Source organism: Taeniopygia guttata, chromosome 1 (genome assembly GCF_048771995.1).
Source record: "Taeniopygia guttata chromosome 1, bTaeGut7.mat, whole genome shotgun sequence".
NCBI classification, from domain to species: Eukaryota; Metazoa; Chordata; class Aves; order Passeriformes; family Estrildidae; genus Taeniopygia; species Taeniopygia guttata.
Window position 1 is genome coordinate 31009573 of NC_133024.1, and position 17057 is coordinate 31026629.

Genomic DNA, 17057 nt, shown 5'->3' on the forward strand with positions numbered 1-17057 from the left:
TGTCTAGAAGAATCAAGGAAAACACAGCACCTTATAAAATAGAACTTACTGCTTTACTAGTTAGGTTCTGATAGCTCCAAAGACTTTTTTTCCAGGTCTACAATGTAGTAACAGGTACTCTTTATAAATGGTTTGCAAAGATTTTCCACAAGCTGCCTGCCATTAACCTAAGCACACCTTATAAAGACAGAAAAGGGGAGAAAAGATCCAGAAAAATGAACTTCCTACCAGACACTTGAACCTCACCATGTCTTTCTTTAAATCATCTAAACCCCAGACAACATGTGCAGAGTGGTTATATTATGACACTCCAAACAAACATAACACATTCATGCTGCAATTAAGCAACAACCTTCCAGGCTAGGTCAGTCTGTCAGGGTGACTGCCAAGAGTCAAAGGTGATAACGCAGTTTGAGCTGCAGTGAGAGTATGGATGAGTGCTTCAGATGAGAAATCCAAACAAAATTCACTTGCTATTTTCAAGATCACCTTTAGCATGGTCTTCACCGACAAGATTGTGATGCAATTTTACTGAAAGAACATACAAAACGTGTATTTGTGACCACTTCAATGAAGAAAAAAATCAAACGGCACACTGCTAAGAAAAGCCTGCAAAAATCAATGAACTAATGCACTTTGGAAGATGCCATTCACCTCCAGGAGAGGTCCTCCCATTCACTCACCAGGGAACCTGGCAAACCAGCGAGTGTTTTGCGTAGTCATGTGTAAAATTAGATTTCTGTTGTGCAAGCTAACATTCTACTAATATTTTCATTCACAAGAGACCAAGTGCTTAATTAACATTTATACCAATTTCAAGCTATTTACCAACACAAAGGAGGTGGTGACTCGATAGCATGGTTCCTTAAACACAGCCCAAAATATAAATATAGTTTTTGCTCCCATCTACCACATTTTTACTATTTAAATTTGCAACCTCTCTTCTACTGCAAGTAATAACTGTCTCAAAATAAACCCCAACAACAACAACAAAAAAATCCCAAGGTAAAAACCAACTAAACAAAAAAATCCCAGACAAAAAAGCCACTGCAGCATATGTTTGTAAGAACAAGGAGAACAAGTATTGCTTTCCTGTGATAATTTGTTCCAGTTTGCAGTTTTGCCTTTGGAAGCAAGCGGAGGCAAAGGAGATGCAGTACCACAGAATAATGCAGAATCATCTGTATCATTACCTTAGTTTTGCATCTAAAAAGTACAGCAGTATGGTTGTAATGACAGCTCTCAGTCACCAGAAGTTCCACCTAAAGTCATATATTGGGCTCCTGTGGTGGACTTGGAGCTAATATTCTTCATAGTAGCTAGTGTGGGGCTTTGTTTTGGATTTGTACTCAAAACAGTGCTGATCATCCTAGAATAGTTTGGGTTGAAAGGGACCTTAAGGATCATCTAATTCCAACCTCCTGTCATTGGCAGGGACACCTCCCACTAGACCAGCTTGCTCAGAGCCCCATCCAACCTCGCCTCGAACACTTCCAGGGAATGGAGCAGCCACAGCTTCTCTGGGCAACCTGTGCCTGTGAAAACCAAGTTGTTCTTGTTACTGCTGAGCAATGCTCACACAGAGCCAAAGCTTTTTGCTGCTCCTCACCAACCCCACCAGTGAGGAGTCTGGAAGTGTACAAGTGTGGAGCTGGAAGGGGACACAGGCAGAATAACTGACCCCTAATGACCCAAGGCATGATCAGCATGGGGCTAGAAGAAAGACTAGAACATTGGTAACCATGGCATTTGTCATCCCAAGCCATCCTTACACATGATGGAACCTTGCTGTCCTGGAGTTGAACATCTGCCTGGCCATGGCAAGTAGGGAATGAGTTCCTTGTTTTGTTTTCCCTAACAAACTGCCTGTCTCAGCCCACTGGTTTGGTCACTTTTATCCTTCTCATTCTCTCCTCCATCCCACCAGGGAACAGTGAGAGAGTGGCTGCACAGGGCTGAGCTTCCAACTGGGGTTAAATCAGAGGCATTGCTTTTTAACAAACCCTACAAAAAACAATTTGCTTCTGGAGGCGTATCAACTAGCAAATTTTGTGAGTTACCACTGTCACCATCTTGACAGGCACTCCTTCCTAAGACATTCAAGACTGTCAAAACTGTAACCCTAGTCACAACATTGTACTTAAAGCAAGAATAAGCACCCATAAAAGATAATTATTCTTCATAAAATAAAAGTCTTCACCAGATAACTATAGGTCATATTGCTTTTTTTGGTTGCAACTTTTAAATGAGCAACCAGCCAGAAAAATTAAGCTATTTTATCACAGAGCTTTTATAAGGAGCAGACTATTTCCAGACCTATCAGCTTATCCCACTATTCAATAGTGATGAGTGAAATCAACACCATATATTCTTATTTTCCCAATCAAATATGTTATACATTACCCACTAAATCCCAACCTGTGTACAGTTGGTTAAAGCAACGAACGTGCTTGATATCTCAATTAGTCAGACTTCTATTGAAAACTATTCCTACCTGAGCACTGCTGTCTTCAGTATTTACCTTGATAAAGTTAAGGAGAAGTAATACAGCAAAGTTCAAATGCTCTCTATGTGATAACAAAAATCTAAAAAGCCTCTAAGAAGTAACTAATAGCTTCCTAGCTGTCAGCATTTGCTCAGCATCCCTTCCTGTATGGAAAGGTTATACCTTGCTTCCTTCATAATGAGCAAGTACTTTGTTCTAATTGTTAACAGTTATACAACTACTGAACAACATCCAAACTTAAGCTCCTTGTTCTCTTGGGGCTCCTAATATAAAGGAAGTAACTTCTGCTGGCATCTCCCAAGAGCAACTCTTCAGACAAGACAATATAGGCCATGCTTAAAAAAAAAACCCACAAAAAAAAAAGGCACTCAAACCCCCCATGTTTTTAAAATACTGAGCATCAAAATACTTTTCAAGATAATTAAGGAAATCCTCAAACTACTGATTCCCTTACTTGATTGCAAAATTAACGTGAAGAGAAGTTACAAATAGGTGTTATGCTGCAATTGAGATTTAAAACTTACTCTGATTCCTAAAAAATTCAGGAGAAAAACCCCAGCACTTTGAGGCACTATAGCTAATTCCTTAGATTTTATTATGTCACTGCAAATCCACTGTCAAACAAGGCTGGTATCAAAAGTGAAACTAACAGAACATTACAAACTAATATCAAAATCCTTTTGCATTCCAAGGGAAACTACATACAGTTGTAAATAACAGATGTTCAGAATAAAAGAACGCCTGCAGTTTTCCATCAGTGTTTATCAACTTTATGACTTGTACCCTTAAAAACACCACCTTGAGAGCTACTTGAAGTAAAAACCATGCAGTGAAACCTAGTCACTGCATCCATTTTCCCAAAACTGTAAAACACACCAGGTAATAGTGTGTACCACAGCCCAAGACCACAGAAGATGCCCAACGAGCTGGTTTTATCAAAGGAAAAGATATCCAAGACACCCACCAAATATCAGACAAAACATCAAGAATTATCCAAGTTTCTTTTCCATACCTCCACGCTTTCTTTTTTAGAGATGAGAATTATCTCTACAATTACATCAGCTACACCAGGCACAAGCAAAGAACCCCAGTACTTCAGACATTACGCTTTCAGAAGCTGCATCTGCTCCCATTTGGGGGGGGACTGTTTCAAAGCTGGGAAAATAAGCTGTCCCATGCCAAACAGGAAAGGTGATACAAAGAAAAGTTTAAAAATTAACAAGTATCAAATCAATTCATACAGCAAACTCCACAACACAAGTAATTTGAAATCTTTTAAGAAAAGAGACATGCAGTAAACACCACCGCGTTGACAACCCCCATTATGCAATTAAAAATCATCAGGAATTATGGTGTTTGAAGTTTTTTTAATAAAATGCATGTTTTTAAAACACAGGCCACTATCTCACCGTTTCAATTTAATTTATTTTGCAGTTCACACAACTCTTACTCTTACATATCCACTCACTTCATGCCACACAGTAAGAACATTAAGTTTTCTTTGCAAACACCACTTTAAAATGACTGTTTTCACTTAAAATTCAAGCTTTTAAATGTGTTGGTGGTTTTTATTAATAAGTTTTGCAACAGCTCAACAAAACAACATTTTTTCTAAACAGTTTCTCAAAAAGGAGACATCTCTATAACATAGAGATACAGGAGTGGTGGAGAATTGAATCTAAATATAAGTTTTCCACAAAACGAACCCTGTTTTAAGAATTTTGTAGATTTCAGCTGTCTCTTTCATATTGACCAACAACACCAGGAGAAAACACATTAATCATGTTTAATTCTGTTTCAGCAGTGGCTGATGCAAATTCACAGACAGGACACCTGCACTTAGCAAAATACAACTTCCTTTATACGAGGAAACACCCACACGCCGATTGAATCACATAACCCCCCATTCCCCGTTCCAGACAGGGTGGGTTTGGTGGGGAAGGAGGCGAGAGCGAGGTTGTTTTGGGGAAAAGCAGGGGCTGCGGGACCACAAGCAGCCCCGAGCCGGGCTTCTCCAGCAGCAGGAAGTTTCCGAGGGGCCTTGCCGAGCATGCGCCGTGAGCAGCACGGGCTCCCTATGTGGCAAGAGTGCAGAGGCAACAACCAAACGAATAACAGAGACAAGAGATCAAGAGCAACAAGCTCCCTCCCCTCTGTATTCCTGCAGCCGCCTCCACTCAGCCCTCCTTCCCCAGGCTGCTCTCTTGGCCCGGGCCCTCCCGCATCCATCGCGGGCAGCTGGGATTAGGGAGTCTGGCAACCAAACCTGCTACTGGAGAGGGAGGAGAGCAGAGCAGAGCGGCTGGAAAGCAAACAGCGGAGTGCATAACCTATCCCTCCAGCTCGCACGTCTCAGGTGGCGGCGGGGGAGCAGCAGCGAGCACACAGCTTGTCCCCCCCGCAACTGGAAGAGGGGACGGGGGAGGAGGAGGGGGAGAGAAGAGGGATGGAGGTGGCACACAATGGCTGGCTGTGTTGGTGGGGAGGAGACGGCCCGCAACAGCGGCCGTGGGGGGGCTCAGGGCTTCTCCGTGACCCCCATTCCTCATCCCAGGTACACCGAGGTGAAGGGGGATCACTGGGGATCGGGACATTCCCGTGTGCTTGTGTATGTGTGTGTGCCCTTCTTGTTTCGGGAGAGAAGTAAAAACGGGCAGAGATAGTGGGGGGAGGGGGGAAGAGGCTGTGAAGCGCCCCCCAAGGTGGGGGGAAGGGAGGAGGTAGAAGAGAGACGGAGTACCAGCACCAAGGTGAACGAAAATAGTTATTTCGTCTTATGCCTGTTTTCTGCAAGGAGTCCCACCCGCAAAGAGCTCGGGAACGAACCCAGGGAAAGGGGGGGAGAGGGAGGGACGGAGGGGGGGGGGTCACAGGCGGCACTGAGGAGGAGGAGAGGGGAAGGGGAAGTCCCCCACCTCCTTCCCATGCCCGCCGCGGGGGCAGGTAACCTTCCCCCCAATATACACACACAAATAGCTGCTCCCCCCTCAAAAAAACAGGGAGCGAGGGCTCCCCTCCCCCCGGGAATCCCAGGCCCCTCCTCTCCCTCGGTGCGCTCCACCCCCGGGGCCGGGAGGAGGCGGGGGGGGGGACAGCCCCGGCCCCCCCTCCGCCCCCCGGGCCCCCTCGGCCGGCCGCCCCGCAGCGGCGGGCGGGAGAGGCATCGCAGCCGCTTACCCTGGTCTCCGGGCTCCTGCGGCGGCTGCAGGACGCGCTCCAGCTCGGGGAAGGGCAGCTCGGGCAGGTCCAGCAGGGCCCCGTAGCGCTCGAGGAAGGAGCAGACAACGGCGAAGTTGGGCCAGGAGCCCGGGCAGCGCGGGCCCGCCGGGGCAGGGGGCGGCGGGGATGGGGCCGGAGGAGCCGCCGCCGCCGCCATCTTGGACCTGAGGATGGAGAAGGAGCTGGGGAGGGGGAGGGAGGAGGGGGCGCTGCCGGGCCGGGCCGCCACTATCCCACAATGCACCGGGGGCACGATGAAGGCAGGGGAGGGCAGGGGGCGGCGGCCAGAGCGGCGCGAGCCGACTCCCCTCCGCCGCGCGCGGCGAGGGGGAATGAAAACAAGGCGGGGCGGGGGCGGGGATAGGCCCACAGGCCGACCAATCGGAACGGGCGAAGGGCGGGGCCGGCAGGGAGCGCTGCCCAATGAGGGCGTTGGAAGCGCGTAGGCCCCGCCCCATCCCCGCGGGGCCGGGCGGAGGCGGAGCCCGGCGGGGCGGTGGGGTCGCGCGCGCGGGGCGGTGAGTGCGGGCGCGTGACGGACCCGCGGCGTGAGGGGAGCTGGGCGTGAGGGGAGCGCGCGGCGCCGGTGTTGTCCCGGTCCTTGTTCCTTGTGCCCCCGTCCTTGTTCCTTGTGCCCCGGCACGCCAGGCCGTGCTTTGGGGCGTCCTGGACTGCTCCTTCCCTTCCCACATTCCTCCCTCCACCCCTCCCGCCGCGCTTCTCAGCGTTCTCTGTCCTTGTCTCCTTGCCTCTCTCCGCTGTATTCACAGCGTGCTGTTCCCCCTCTTCTTTCACTGCCAGATTCCCGTGACCTCTCCGGTTGACTGCCGTCACAAGGGTCCCCAGCGAAAAGGAATTGCCGAATTCCCAAAGTGTGTTTTCCTCCTGCGTGAACTTGACACCTTCTCCCTCCCTAAACAGTTGGTCTGAGCTTCTCCCGTCCTTTCTATTTGCCTTGCTGCTGTCAGTTTTTAACCCTGACATTCCTCTGGCTGCTGTATCCCCTGGAATAATGGGAAGCCGCCCGTGCCCTGACCCTGCTCCCCGGCAGCGCTGGAGAACCACGTTGTCTTCTGACACCTTACAGCAATTTGTTCTGCCCATAACTTCACGTACACCGATTTACTCTTCCCGTGATTCACTCTTCAGTCTCAGGTTGCCCCTTGGATTTTAAAAACATCTTTTCCTTCTGCAGAATCTCAATAAAATTATCTGGTGCACTGCTCTCGTTCACCTCTTTTATTCCATTTGTCGCTGGTTACCTCCACAGAAGAAAGGTGTGCTGGCAATCAAAGTCCACCAGCTTGCCCAACTGCAATTCAATCTCAGCTTTCTTCCGCTTCCTTCTCAGCTGCTTTTGTCTCCTGCCATCCTTATCCAGCGCTTCATTTCTGTATAGTCTCCTGGCATAAATATGCATTTGCCTCCTTTTAAGTTCTACTTCCTTTATTTCGGATGTTCTTAAACTCTCATGACTTCACTTGTAGAGTCCTGAGCCATTTCTGCTCCTCATCTCTTTGTGTTTGAACTGCTGCAGTTTGCAGAAATTGCAGTTTTAGGTTGTACTTGCAAGTCATTTAATTCAAGGTCTCTTCTGATATTAAGTGTTAAGGTATATTTTGATACTTTACATTTTTCATGGTGAATAATTTAAAAAATAATTTGTTTGACAACTGTTTTCCTGCTCCTCAGTGTTTGGACCGTGCTCTTCATTAAACAATACCCAAAGTTTCTATCAATGAGTTCATTCTTACTCAAAGATACTCTTATTTATTCAAGTGACCTGACCTTACTGATAATCTCTGGCAGTATTATGGGAAAAGGTATTAGAGGATAAATTTTTATTTGTGCCTTGTAAGTTTGTTGCTTCATTTCTGCTATTTACTTATTTTTATGCTGTTTGGAAAACATAGCATGAAATCTTTGCTGTCCCATTTGCAATTTGTACCTGTTTGATTGCACAGTTCCAGCCTTGTGATACTGTTTGGATTGGGGAAGGTGATATTCCTGATCATCTTACTGTTCATTCACCTCTGTCTAGCCTCCAGGTCTAATTCTACTATTTCATCTGAAAAGTAGCATGGGCAAAAATTATTTTCGTTCTTCAGAGGCCAGGTTCTGGGTGCTTTATTCAGCCTTTAATTTCATTCTGTTGAGACTACTGCTGGTTGTTTCTTCAGCTAGAATATCCCTCCAGGCAGACCTTTGGAAAAATAATCTTACAAATCTTTGTTTGAAACCATTGCATCGTGGATGTGCAATGAGAGAATCTAGACGGACTGCATTAGTCCAAGCAAGTTTTAGTCCCCTCTAGCTGCTTGACAGGACACATGTGCCACTAACGTCACACAGGAGTGAGAAGAAAAAGGATTGCCCCGCTGTCCTGTGTGAGAGGCAACTCTGGCAAACTCAGTCCTGTGCTGAATCCAAAGTAATGCATTTTATCCTTCATGCAGTGTTTTAGGTGGGATACTGAGATCCGCTTCTGGCAGTCAATCCAAGGAGAGCACATCCTGTCTGGCAGTGCTGCATCTTTTGTAGCACGTGCAAGACAGGAAGGGAGGCTTCCAGGAGGACTGGAAGCATGGTCATCCAAAGATTTATCTCTTGCATGGGCAGTGCCTTTAATCTGTGCTGCCAGCATTCATATAATGAATTTAAACTATTCAATTCCTGGCGAATGTAAACAATTGAAAAATAAAGGATGAGAATCTGTGTGTATGGAAGGGTCGGCCACAGAGATATTCTGGATTAGGCAGAGGTGGACCTCTTTTTACTGGAGAAACATCAAGTTTTCTTCAAAAAGCGGATTTCAGACCATGTGAATTGGTAGGGCGGAAAGGTGTCTCCGTCCTGGTGCTGTGTCAGTGGACTGCCATGCTAGTCCAAAGCGTTCCCAGGGTGTCACCACCCTGTGATTCCTCTCTTTCCATTCACTGCCAGAATCACTGCAGCAATCAGACTGCAATACCTGAGGAACTGTGAGGAGGGGAAAGCTTCTGCAGGGAGCTGACATGAGGCCTTCCTTGTGAGGCAGAGTTCCTGCCCTGCTGGTGCCCAGCAGAGATTGTGGCAGCAGATCCCAACATCACTGTGGCACTCACCAAAAAGCAGTGGGGCTACAGAGGCACTGATAAGGCTCTGTCAAATTCTAGGCAACAGACATCAAAGGAAGATGTGTACCAGTGGTTGGCTGCTAAAGGAAAAAGGGACAAAATAAGTAGAGACTTAGAAAACATGACTGAAGGGACGGTTATTTAATCCAAATGAAATAAAAGAAAAATATTGAGTGAAATCCTCAAGAAAACAGAAAGAAAAAAGGTGAAAAAGACAAAGATTAAGCTGTTCTACTTGTCCCCAACAGAAAGGATTCGAACTAATGGATTTAAGTTGAAATAATGAAGATGAAGGTCAAACAATTAGACAAGTTCTTATATGAATGTGTAATCCTGGGAGACTTGGTCTCTGTCAGCAGTGTCTGGGGGAAGGTTCAACCCCTTTACATCCCTGAAAGTCTTTTTTCTGTAGCAGTGTGACAGTGACACTGGTTCATGGCTTTACTATTGGGTTTGTTTGGCATTTCCTTTTAATTTCATTTACCACTTTAATGGTGAAAGAAGAAAGTGGCCAATGAAATAGTGCAGATTTCTGATATTTTAGGAAATTATTATCATCCTCATTGTTCATTTTAGGGAGAAGATTAAAACCCAGATGTGAGAGGATATTCTGGGACCTGATCCCTGTTCATAGTTTTAAAAGTTGAACATCCAATACTTGAACAGATTTAGCACGTAAAATGATTTCCCAAAATTGTGCACAAAATCCCCAAGAGGACTGGTAATTCAACAAATCTGCTGATCCTCAGTTCAAGTCTGTTGTCACAAAACCACGTGGATAAAGTCTGTAACAGCATTTCCTTCCTAGCTTCTTGGGGTGAGGACAGAATTTTCCATTTTTATTAATGTGCTGCATATGTTGGCCTGATGTTAAGTATTAAATATTCTTTTTCCAGACTCTGGTTCAGCTTTGTGATGTCTTCCCCTGAAATTGCTTCCCTTTCTTGGGGTCAGATGAAGGTGAAAGGCTGCTCTGCAACATACAAGGACTGCAAAGTATGGCCGGGAGGAAGCCGGACGTGGGATTGGCGAGAAACAGGGACCAACGTAAGTTTAGTGTTTACTACACTGCATTTAAAACAGGATTCTGAGCATGGTCCAGAGAACAGTGTTAAAGTTCCAGCCAGAAATTTAGTGAGCTGCCTTTTTCTTTCATCTAGCCGTTAGATTTTCCTGGGAAGAACTGAGTGTGTGTTTTGGAGGTGACTTTGTGGAGGGGTCAGACGGCTGCAGTCCCACTACATCCTACGTGCAACAGGACACAGCAACGGTTGACCTGAGTTCTGACAGCCACCCTCACCAGACAACTTTCACATACCTTAGAGCTCTCAAACAATATTCCTCATCTGCTTAAGAGTGCAATTGTCAAAAGTTGCCCCAGACTGTCTAAACAAAAGTTATCTTGAGTGAGATAGGAAATTATGAAAAGTAAAAAAAAAAAAAAAAAATAGACAGTAACTAAGTTTGCATGTTTGGAAGACAACATTGCACGTCGTTTAGTTTTTATCCTTTTCCTTGGGGTCCCTTGTACATATTTCAGAGGAAAAATATGCAGGTACAGTGTTTCATGCACTATTTTCTCTGTGAAATGCTTGTGGTCTGGCTAATCACACAGTGACTTCTCTTGGTAGCCATATACTAAGTGCTTGCCTTTGTAATTTTTGAAGTTTATCTGTAAATGCAATCTGAATTGGATGAAAGTACATGTAGTAGTATTGATATTTCAGATTTAGAAACAGTATAGCATATATTGCTATAGGAACTTGATGTTGATAATTCTCCCAGATTAGGACTTGCACTGGGATCGATAATTGGCTAAGAAGTTCCACAAGAAAGAAGTTCCACACTATAAAAGCAAAAGTTAAAGCACAAAATAACAATGTAGTGACCAGTCCAGCACATGCAGCTATATCCATGCAGAGGATGCAGCTCTCTTGGATTCATTTTGACACAATTGAAAGTCAGAGCATTTGGGTTTCCAACTTCCTCTGTAATCTTTGGGAGAATAGAAATTTTTTAACCTATCAGAGTTCAATTTATGCAGAATATATAACACCAAGAGAACGGTGCTGCTGTCATGCAAAGATATCTGCACCTTGCAGAGAAAAAGGTAGCTGTGTACATAACCTTTTAAAATGTATTTCATTTATGGCCTGGTTATAAAAAAAATAAGTTTTCACTGGCTGTTGAAAGGGTTGGGTTTTGTGGTGAGAGTTGCTGTCCGCTTGTTTGACAATATAATTTTTGTGCTTTATATGCACATAGCTGGAGAAGCAGAACAGGTAACGATAGCTGAAAAGTTCCCAACTAGTTCCCAGTCCAATCACGTTTTTATATTTATTCCAACCACTGAAAAACTTTGGTTTCAAATTACAGGCACTTACTAACATTTAGGAGGCTGTGCTTCCTTTTGAAAGTTTCTAACAAGGAGTATCTTCTTGTCACAAGTAAAACATTTAAATCCATAAGTCTTTAGAGGACTTGAAAAACAAGTCAATGTTAAATTAAAATTAGAGGAGAAAAAGAATAGTTGGGCTCTCTGGAGAAGTAGAATTTCTGGTATCCTTTTTATTTTTTCAGGAAGTAAAAAATTAAAAAAGTATCTAAAGTAAGGGCTTATGTAAATTGCTTGTAAAGTTCCTGCTTTAGGTCAGTTCTATCCTTGCAGCTGAGGAGTTAGGTGATTTTCTTTTAAAATAAATAGCAAACAACAAATATTAAGAATGGAACTAAGCTTTTTCTAGACTGCATCTCCAATGTTGAGAAGAACTGTCAAAAATTTAGTTTTGTCAGCACTGGAAACAGTAGGATTCGACAGCTGCATTTTCTGCCCAGTTTTTTAAAGATGGACAACAATTTGCTTCCTTTCCTTAAGCATGTTTTTCCTGGAGGTAGCTGGAACTGAAGTGTGGAAAACAAGCAGTGCTGGTCATGTCCCACACTCTAGTTGGGAATAAATTGCTTCCTTTCCTCCTCTGCTTCACACTGTTGTCTAGTAAAGCATTCTTTCATCAGGAAAATTGTATTATGGCCCTGCAAGGTTCTGTAACTGAGCACTAACAGTTATTGTGGCCTTAACCCTTGGGGATGAATGGCACCCTCTCTCCCTGGCTGGCTGCGTTTCAGTGCCATCTGCTAATGGCAGAAGAAAAGACATAGGTATTGCTGAAATGAAGGCCAGAGAACAGTACAGGCAAGAAAATCTGCTGTCAAATCAACAATGATACAGTTACTTCATCATGTTACATATTTCCTTTAGTAACACTAGTTTCTGACTAGCATCAAAGTGTCCTGTGAAACCAAAGAAAATCCTTTTGTTCCGTGGCTTTAATGTCTCAGGAGTGCTTCTCACGTGACAGCAAACCTTCCTCAGAATTCTAATTATTGTAATTGCAGTAAAACATACCAATTCTTCTTGTCTAAGTTCTCAGTCTCCTTAAAAAACCCCAAAGGAAAAGCATTGCCTATTCCGTCATAAACAAGTACTTAGAGTGATTAGGTCTGAGAAAGCTCTGCCTATTCAAGTAAGTTCTGCATTCCAGGTGTGGATATGGAATGCAAATGGACTAAGGGGAGCACAGCCTTTGGATCTGGCAGCCCAAAGGGCCAGACATGTCCTGGAGTGTGTCAGGCACAGCACAGCTGAGGGAGGTGCTTGTCCCACTCTGCTCTGCACTGGAGCAGCCCCACCTCGAGCTGTGTGTGCAGTTTTGGGAACCTCAGCATAAGGAGGACATCAGACTGTGTTCCCAGGAGGGAGGTGCAGATGCTGAAAGGCCTTGAGGGCAAGGCTTTTGAGGAGCAGCTGAAGTGATTTGGCTTGTTCATCTTGGAAAAGACGAGTCTGAGAGGTGATCTCATCACAGTCTACACTTTCCAGAGGTGGGGTAGCGCAGGGAGAACGCTGATCTCTCTGGTGACCAGCAGTAGGACCCATGGAAATGCAGTCAAGCTGGAAGGAGACATTCGGATGGGGTGCTAGGAAAAGGCTTTCCACCCAGAGGGTGCTCCGGCTCTGGAACAGGCTGTCCAGGGAAGTAGTCACAGAGCAAGCTTGTCAGAGTTCCAGAAGCATCTGGATGATGCTCTTAAGTTGTGGTTTAGCTTAAGATAGTCTTGTGAATTATTCTCATGGGTCCCTTCCAACTTGAGGTGTTCTATGATTTTGTGAACTTGAAGAACCATAAAGGTGAATCATCTCTGTTACTGAAATTTCAGACATCAGCCATCCTAAAGACTTTCTTGTGGAATAAGTTTAATTCACTCATTGCAAGTGGCACTCTACCATGGAAGGCTTTTTATACCTGCAATTTTAGGAGCTCATGTGTTTGTTTCAGCTTGGAAAGTCTTTCTTGTTCCATTCTCCATGAGTCCACCATGGTATTACCTACTTCAAGTGAGAAACTCAGACCTCTTGGAAACTTCAGAACTTCAGAATTCTATTAAAAAAAAAAAAAAAAAACAGGGAGGGAAGACAAATAATATTTATGTTCTAAAAATAAAAATACACACCAAAGAGGGACCAAATTATAGCCATAGGATGTCCAGTATCTTACTCTTGACCACATGGAGATACATAGAAACTGAATCCAGGAGGAGAATTAGGGTAACATAATAATGTTTTATATTAACATTATAGATGTGTTTATGCATTTATATGGTTAAAGCATAATAGCAGTAAGTGGGTGTACTTTGTAAAACATCTGTTAATGTGCTGTGCAAGTTCCTTCTTTCTCTGAGGCATTTGGATTCAAATATTCTTTTCTCAAAATAAAGAATAGTGCATAAATCCAAGCTGTTAACTGAAATTACACTACCCAATAAATTTCTGTCATCTTTGGTGAGATTTTCAAAGTAAACAATAAAATTATTTAATAATTTTAATTATCTGAGGAGTTCTTTGTATTTAAAGTGAGTAAACTTTGGCTTGCAATCATCTTTCTTTCAAGTAGATTTTGTTATTTTGAAATCATACAGCAGTATTGTTGCAATTTATTGATTTTACGCTGTTAATATTTATAAAATTCCAGAAGTTAGACATAAATGTTTTAAATTTATAATGCATCTTTTTTGTTTTGGCTGTTTAATAAGGAAGTATAATCTTGCCATCCGTCAATTAATTATCATCCTTCTCTTGCATATTAAATACCTTTTTCAGTTTCAAATGTTTTCTACTGTGTGTACGTACAGAAGAGAGTTGTGTTACATTCTGGACCTGCTAATTTACCCTGCTGCTCTGTGTTCAGGACACACAGACACAGCTTTCCTGGCTGATGCTGTCAGAACACAGACTATTGTTTTCCTTCCCTGACACTTAGCATTCTCCCGGAGTGCAGCCAGCTGACCTTGAAGAAGTCGTCCAGAAGGGTGTTAAAACTGTGGTGATTGGTCGTGGCATGAGTGAGGCTTTGCAGGTAGGTTTTTGTTCTGTGACAAGCATAAAGAGAACTGTTTGTTTTCCCTCTCCCTCTGATTAGGAGGAAAAAAATTAAATCGATGATGCTTCACTGAGAGGGAAAAAAAATGAGGATCAGTGTGAATGAGCACCTGTCAGGGGTCCCTCAGGTCCTGAAAGAAACATCATTTGAGCTCCTCTGTATTAGTGTCCATGTCAAGCAGTAAACAGGTTTATGTTCTGCTACAGGAGCAAATGAAACAAGATTTTTTCAGATTGTCTTTAGTCCCCTCCTCTTGCAATAGGTTATAACTGGCTCTTTAGCCTGCTGAAAATACTTTGGTAATTAGGTATTCTTGACACAATTGTTGCCAGGGTGTCATTTCAGCAGATAAACTAGCTACAGAAAGCTCAGATCAGAAGTGCTGAGCTTACTTGGTGAGAAGCAAGTATTTTGCTTTCTGGTGGGATGAATAACACCTTCTTTAAATTCCTTTAGTTCCAATTCTATTTATTTCTGTAAGAGAGGACTGCATTTTAAAGTGTGCTAAGGAGGTTGGGGAGGTGTGTGTATAGAAGTAGTTTATTGCAGAGAAAAAAAATTAAATCAATCTTAGAGCTATCTGAGCATTGTCATTTTGGCTACTGGCAGTTAACTGAAGTCATGTTTAACAAATGGCATCAGTGTCTAGTTTTCTACAAGTCTTACAGTTTAAGGGGAAAATAATCTGATTCTTGCTTCTGCGATTTCCTTTTCTCTTCCGAGGTTCCAGCATCCACTGTGGAGTATCTGAAGAAGAACGGGATTGACGTGGTGGTGCTGCAGACGGAGAAGGCCGTGGCAGAGTACAATGCCCTGGCTGCTCGGGGTGTCAAAGTGGGCGGGGTCTTCCATTCCACCTGCTGAGGCGCAGCTCCCGCCCCGCAGCCAAATCACGGACACACCTCTGCTGAATCAAACTGCACTCAGCCGAGTGTGAACTCACGTGCCAAGCCACTTGTGCACTCACAATCTAAAATGCAAAGACAGTCTATTAGTTCAGGATTTAAACAAATCGAAGGCTCACAAAAGGCGGGGCTGTTAATGTAATTAAATCGTTTAATTACAGAATCATTTCCCTGTATTGTTGAGATTGACCTAATTTTCCTCTGAAGGCTGTCCATAGTCTTGTTACTTAACTTTTCACCTGCTGAATAAATTAGGAAATTATGTTTTGAATACTTTTATTACATTACTGGCCCAAATTACATTAATGGCTACTGGAACGCAGCCATAAAATAGCTAATGAGCACAATCAAATGGATATGAATTGATGGTAAAGAAGCACTTTACCACCACTGGATAAATAAGTTAAAAATAAAATAAATTAAAAGCAAACCCAGAACATACAACTTTACCTCCTGCAGGTGACTTCAGTCAAGGTATTTGCCAATTTATAAACATCACATAATAGAGCACTTTTATATTTTTCATTGAGCCCTTATGAAAAAGGGGGAAAATGTATAAGCATAAAACCTGTGCCTTAAAGAATTTTCTTATTAATTTCCGGTTGTGAGGATTGAGTTGTCTAATACATTATCTATTCAGAAGTCCCTACACACTTAAAATAATCAGAAAGGTGTGTTACATAACTAGAATTTGCAGCATAAAACATTGATCTTTAGTAAATCAGTCGGAATTGCTGCTTGCAAGGCACTGCTGGCAAGCTGGGGATGCATGTGAGACTTGTTACTGGTCATCATTATCTGATGATTTAAATGTTGTGCCAACAAACATTATTACATTAAAGATTTAAACCTTACACTATTACACTAAACATTTAAAGTTCTCTTGGTTGCTGTTCTTGGTGGGTCTTTATCAATATTGCCAGTTACAAGTTACCTACTGTAGATTTTTTTTCCCACCAGGCCCACCATTTCTTATTCTGTGCATATTAATTTGTGTGTATTAATGAAAGTACCAAGATGAAGCTGTAAAAGCCCTGAGGCACTTGGAGCTATCCAAGTAGTAGTAGAGAGGCTTAGATTGATAGGAGAGCACAGTAACTTTCCCAAGATGCACAAAATACTATGTTCTTTTTCTGCTATTTGCTCTAGGAATAATTTAAAATCTTTTCTCTGATAAAATACAAAGTGATGTAAAAGCAAAACGAGAGCGAGTACTTGAAAGTTTTATCTTGCAATCTCCTAATGACAGCAATGTTTTCTCTTAGTGAAGCTACACTTGAGGCAAAATCTTATATAACCCAGCAGGAACTGCCTTTCCAGCTGCATCTGTGTTGTCTGACACAGCAGCTGGTATAATGCTCAGAGTAGCTGCTGTGACATTTTTCTGCACAACTTGTCTGGTGTGAAGGAGAAGGTGAACTACTGACCCAGAAGACTGTGGTCACCCCAAGGGAACGCCAGCAGAACGAGTTCCTACCAGCCCACAGAGCATGGAGACTTTTTGCACTGTTATCTGATAGTGAAGGTGGTTTGACTCTCTTGATCATGGTCATGTATTTGTGTTATTTTATGAGCTTCTGGGCCTTAAGGCAGTCTCAAATAGGAAAAGGCTTTGTAATGCTTTGGCTGAGAGGACACTGCAGTACTTTAAAAAATGGAACCATGTGCATTACACATTAGGAGAAGTTGAGCAAACCCCTTATCTTTCTCCTCCAGGTCTGTTTTTTACTTTACTTTTGGTAACATATTTTCATGTTAATGTGGCACATTAATGGTGATGCCACATTCACCAAAGCTTCGTAGCTCAGGTCTTGTATTTGAGACAAATACTGTGGGCTCCTCACACTGCTGCTGCCACACGATCTGTCCTCCC

General features: G+C 43.4%; 2 protein-coding genes across 7 annotated transcripts in view; one reads left to right on the forward strand and one right to left on the reverse strand.

Annotated features, from left to right (window-relative positions):
- The window catches only part of RSF1 (remodeling and spacing factor 1), a 57638-nt gene extending 51582 nt beyond the window's left edge, over positions 1 to 6056 (reverse strand). Inside the window, exon 1 of one of the 2 annotated variants that reach the window (XM_030268528.4) lies at positions 5684 to 6056. In XM_030268528.4, coding sequence (XP_030124388.4) covers positions 5684 to 5882 — 199 coding nt within the window. In that variant the 5' untranslated portion in view covers positions 5883 to 6056. The remainder of the gene's footprint in view (positions 1 to 5683) is intronic. The other variant, XM_030268538.4, reaches the window with a different exon arrangement.
- Positions 6057 to 6110: 54 nt separating this feature from the next.
- On the forward strand, positions 6111 to 15614 carry AAMDC (adipogenesis associated Mth938 domain containing). 5 transcript variants are annotated; one of them, XM_072926659.1, is made up of 5 exons: positions 6111 to 6243; positions 6527 to 6597; positions 9738 to 9888; positions 14160 to 14255; positions 15010 to 15455. In XM_072926659.1, exons 3-5 carry the CDS (start codon positions 9757 to 9759, stop codon positions 15028 to 15030), a joined length of 249 nt encoding a protein of 82 aa, XP_072782760.1. In that variant the 5' UTR covers positions 6111 to 6243; positions 6527 to 6597; positions 9738 to 9756; the 3' UTR covers positions 15031 to 15455. The 5 variants fall into 5 exon arrangements, with proteins under 5 accessions (XP_072782760.1, XP_030124427.4, XP_072782751.1 ...); XM_072926650.1 differs by having other exon boundaries at positions 6132 to 6243; positions 15003 to 15614; XM_030268567.4 differs by lacking the exon at positions 6527 to 6597 and having other exon boundaries at positions 6112 to 6243; positions 15003 to 15614.
- Positions 15615 to 17057: the final 1443 nt, after the last annotated feature.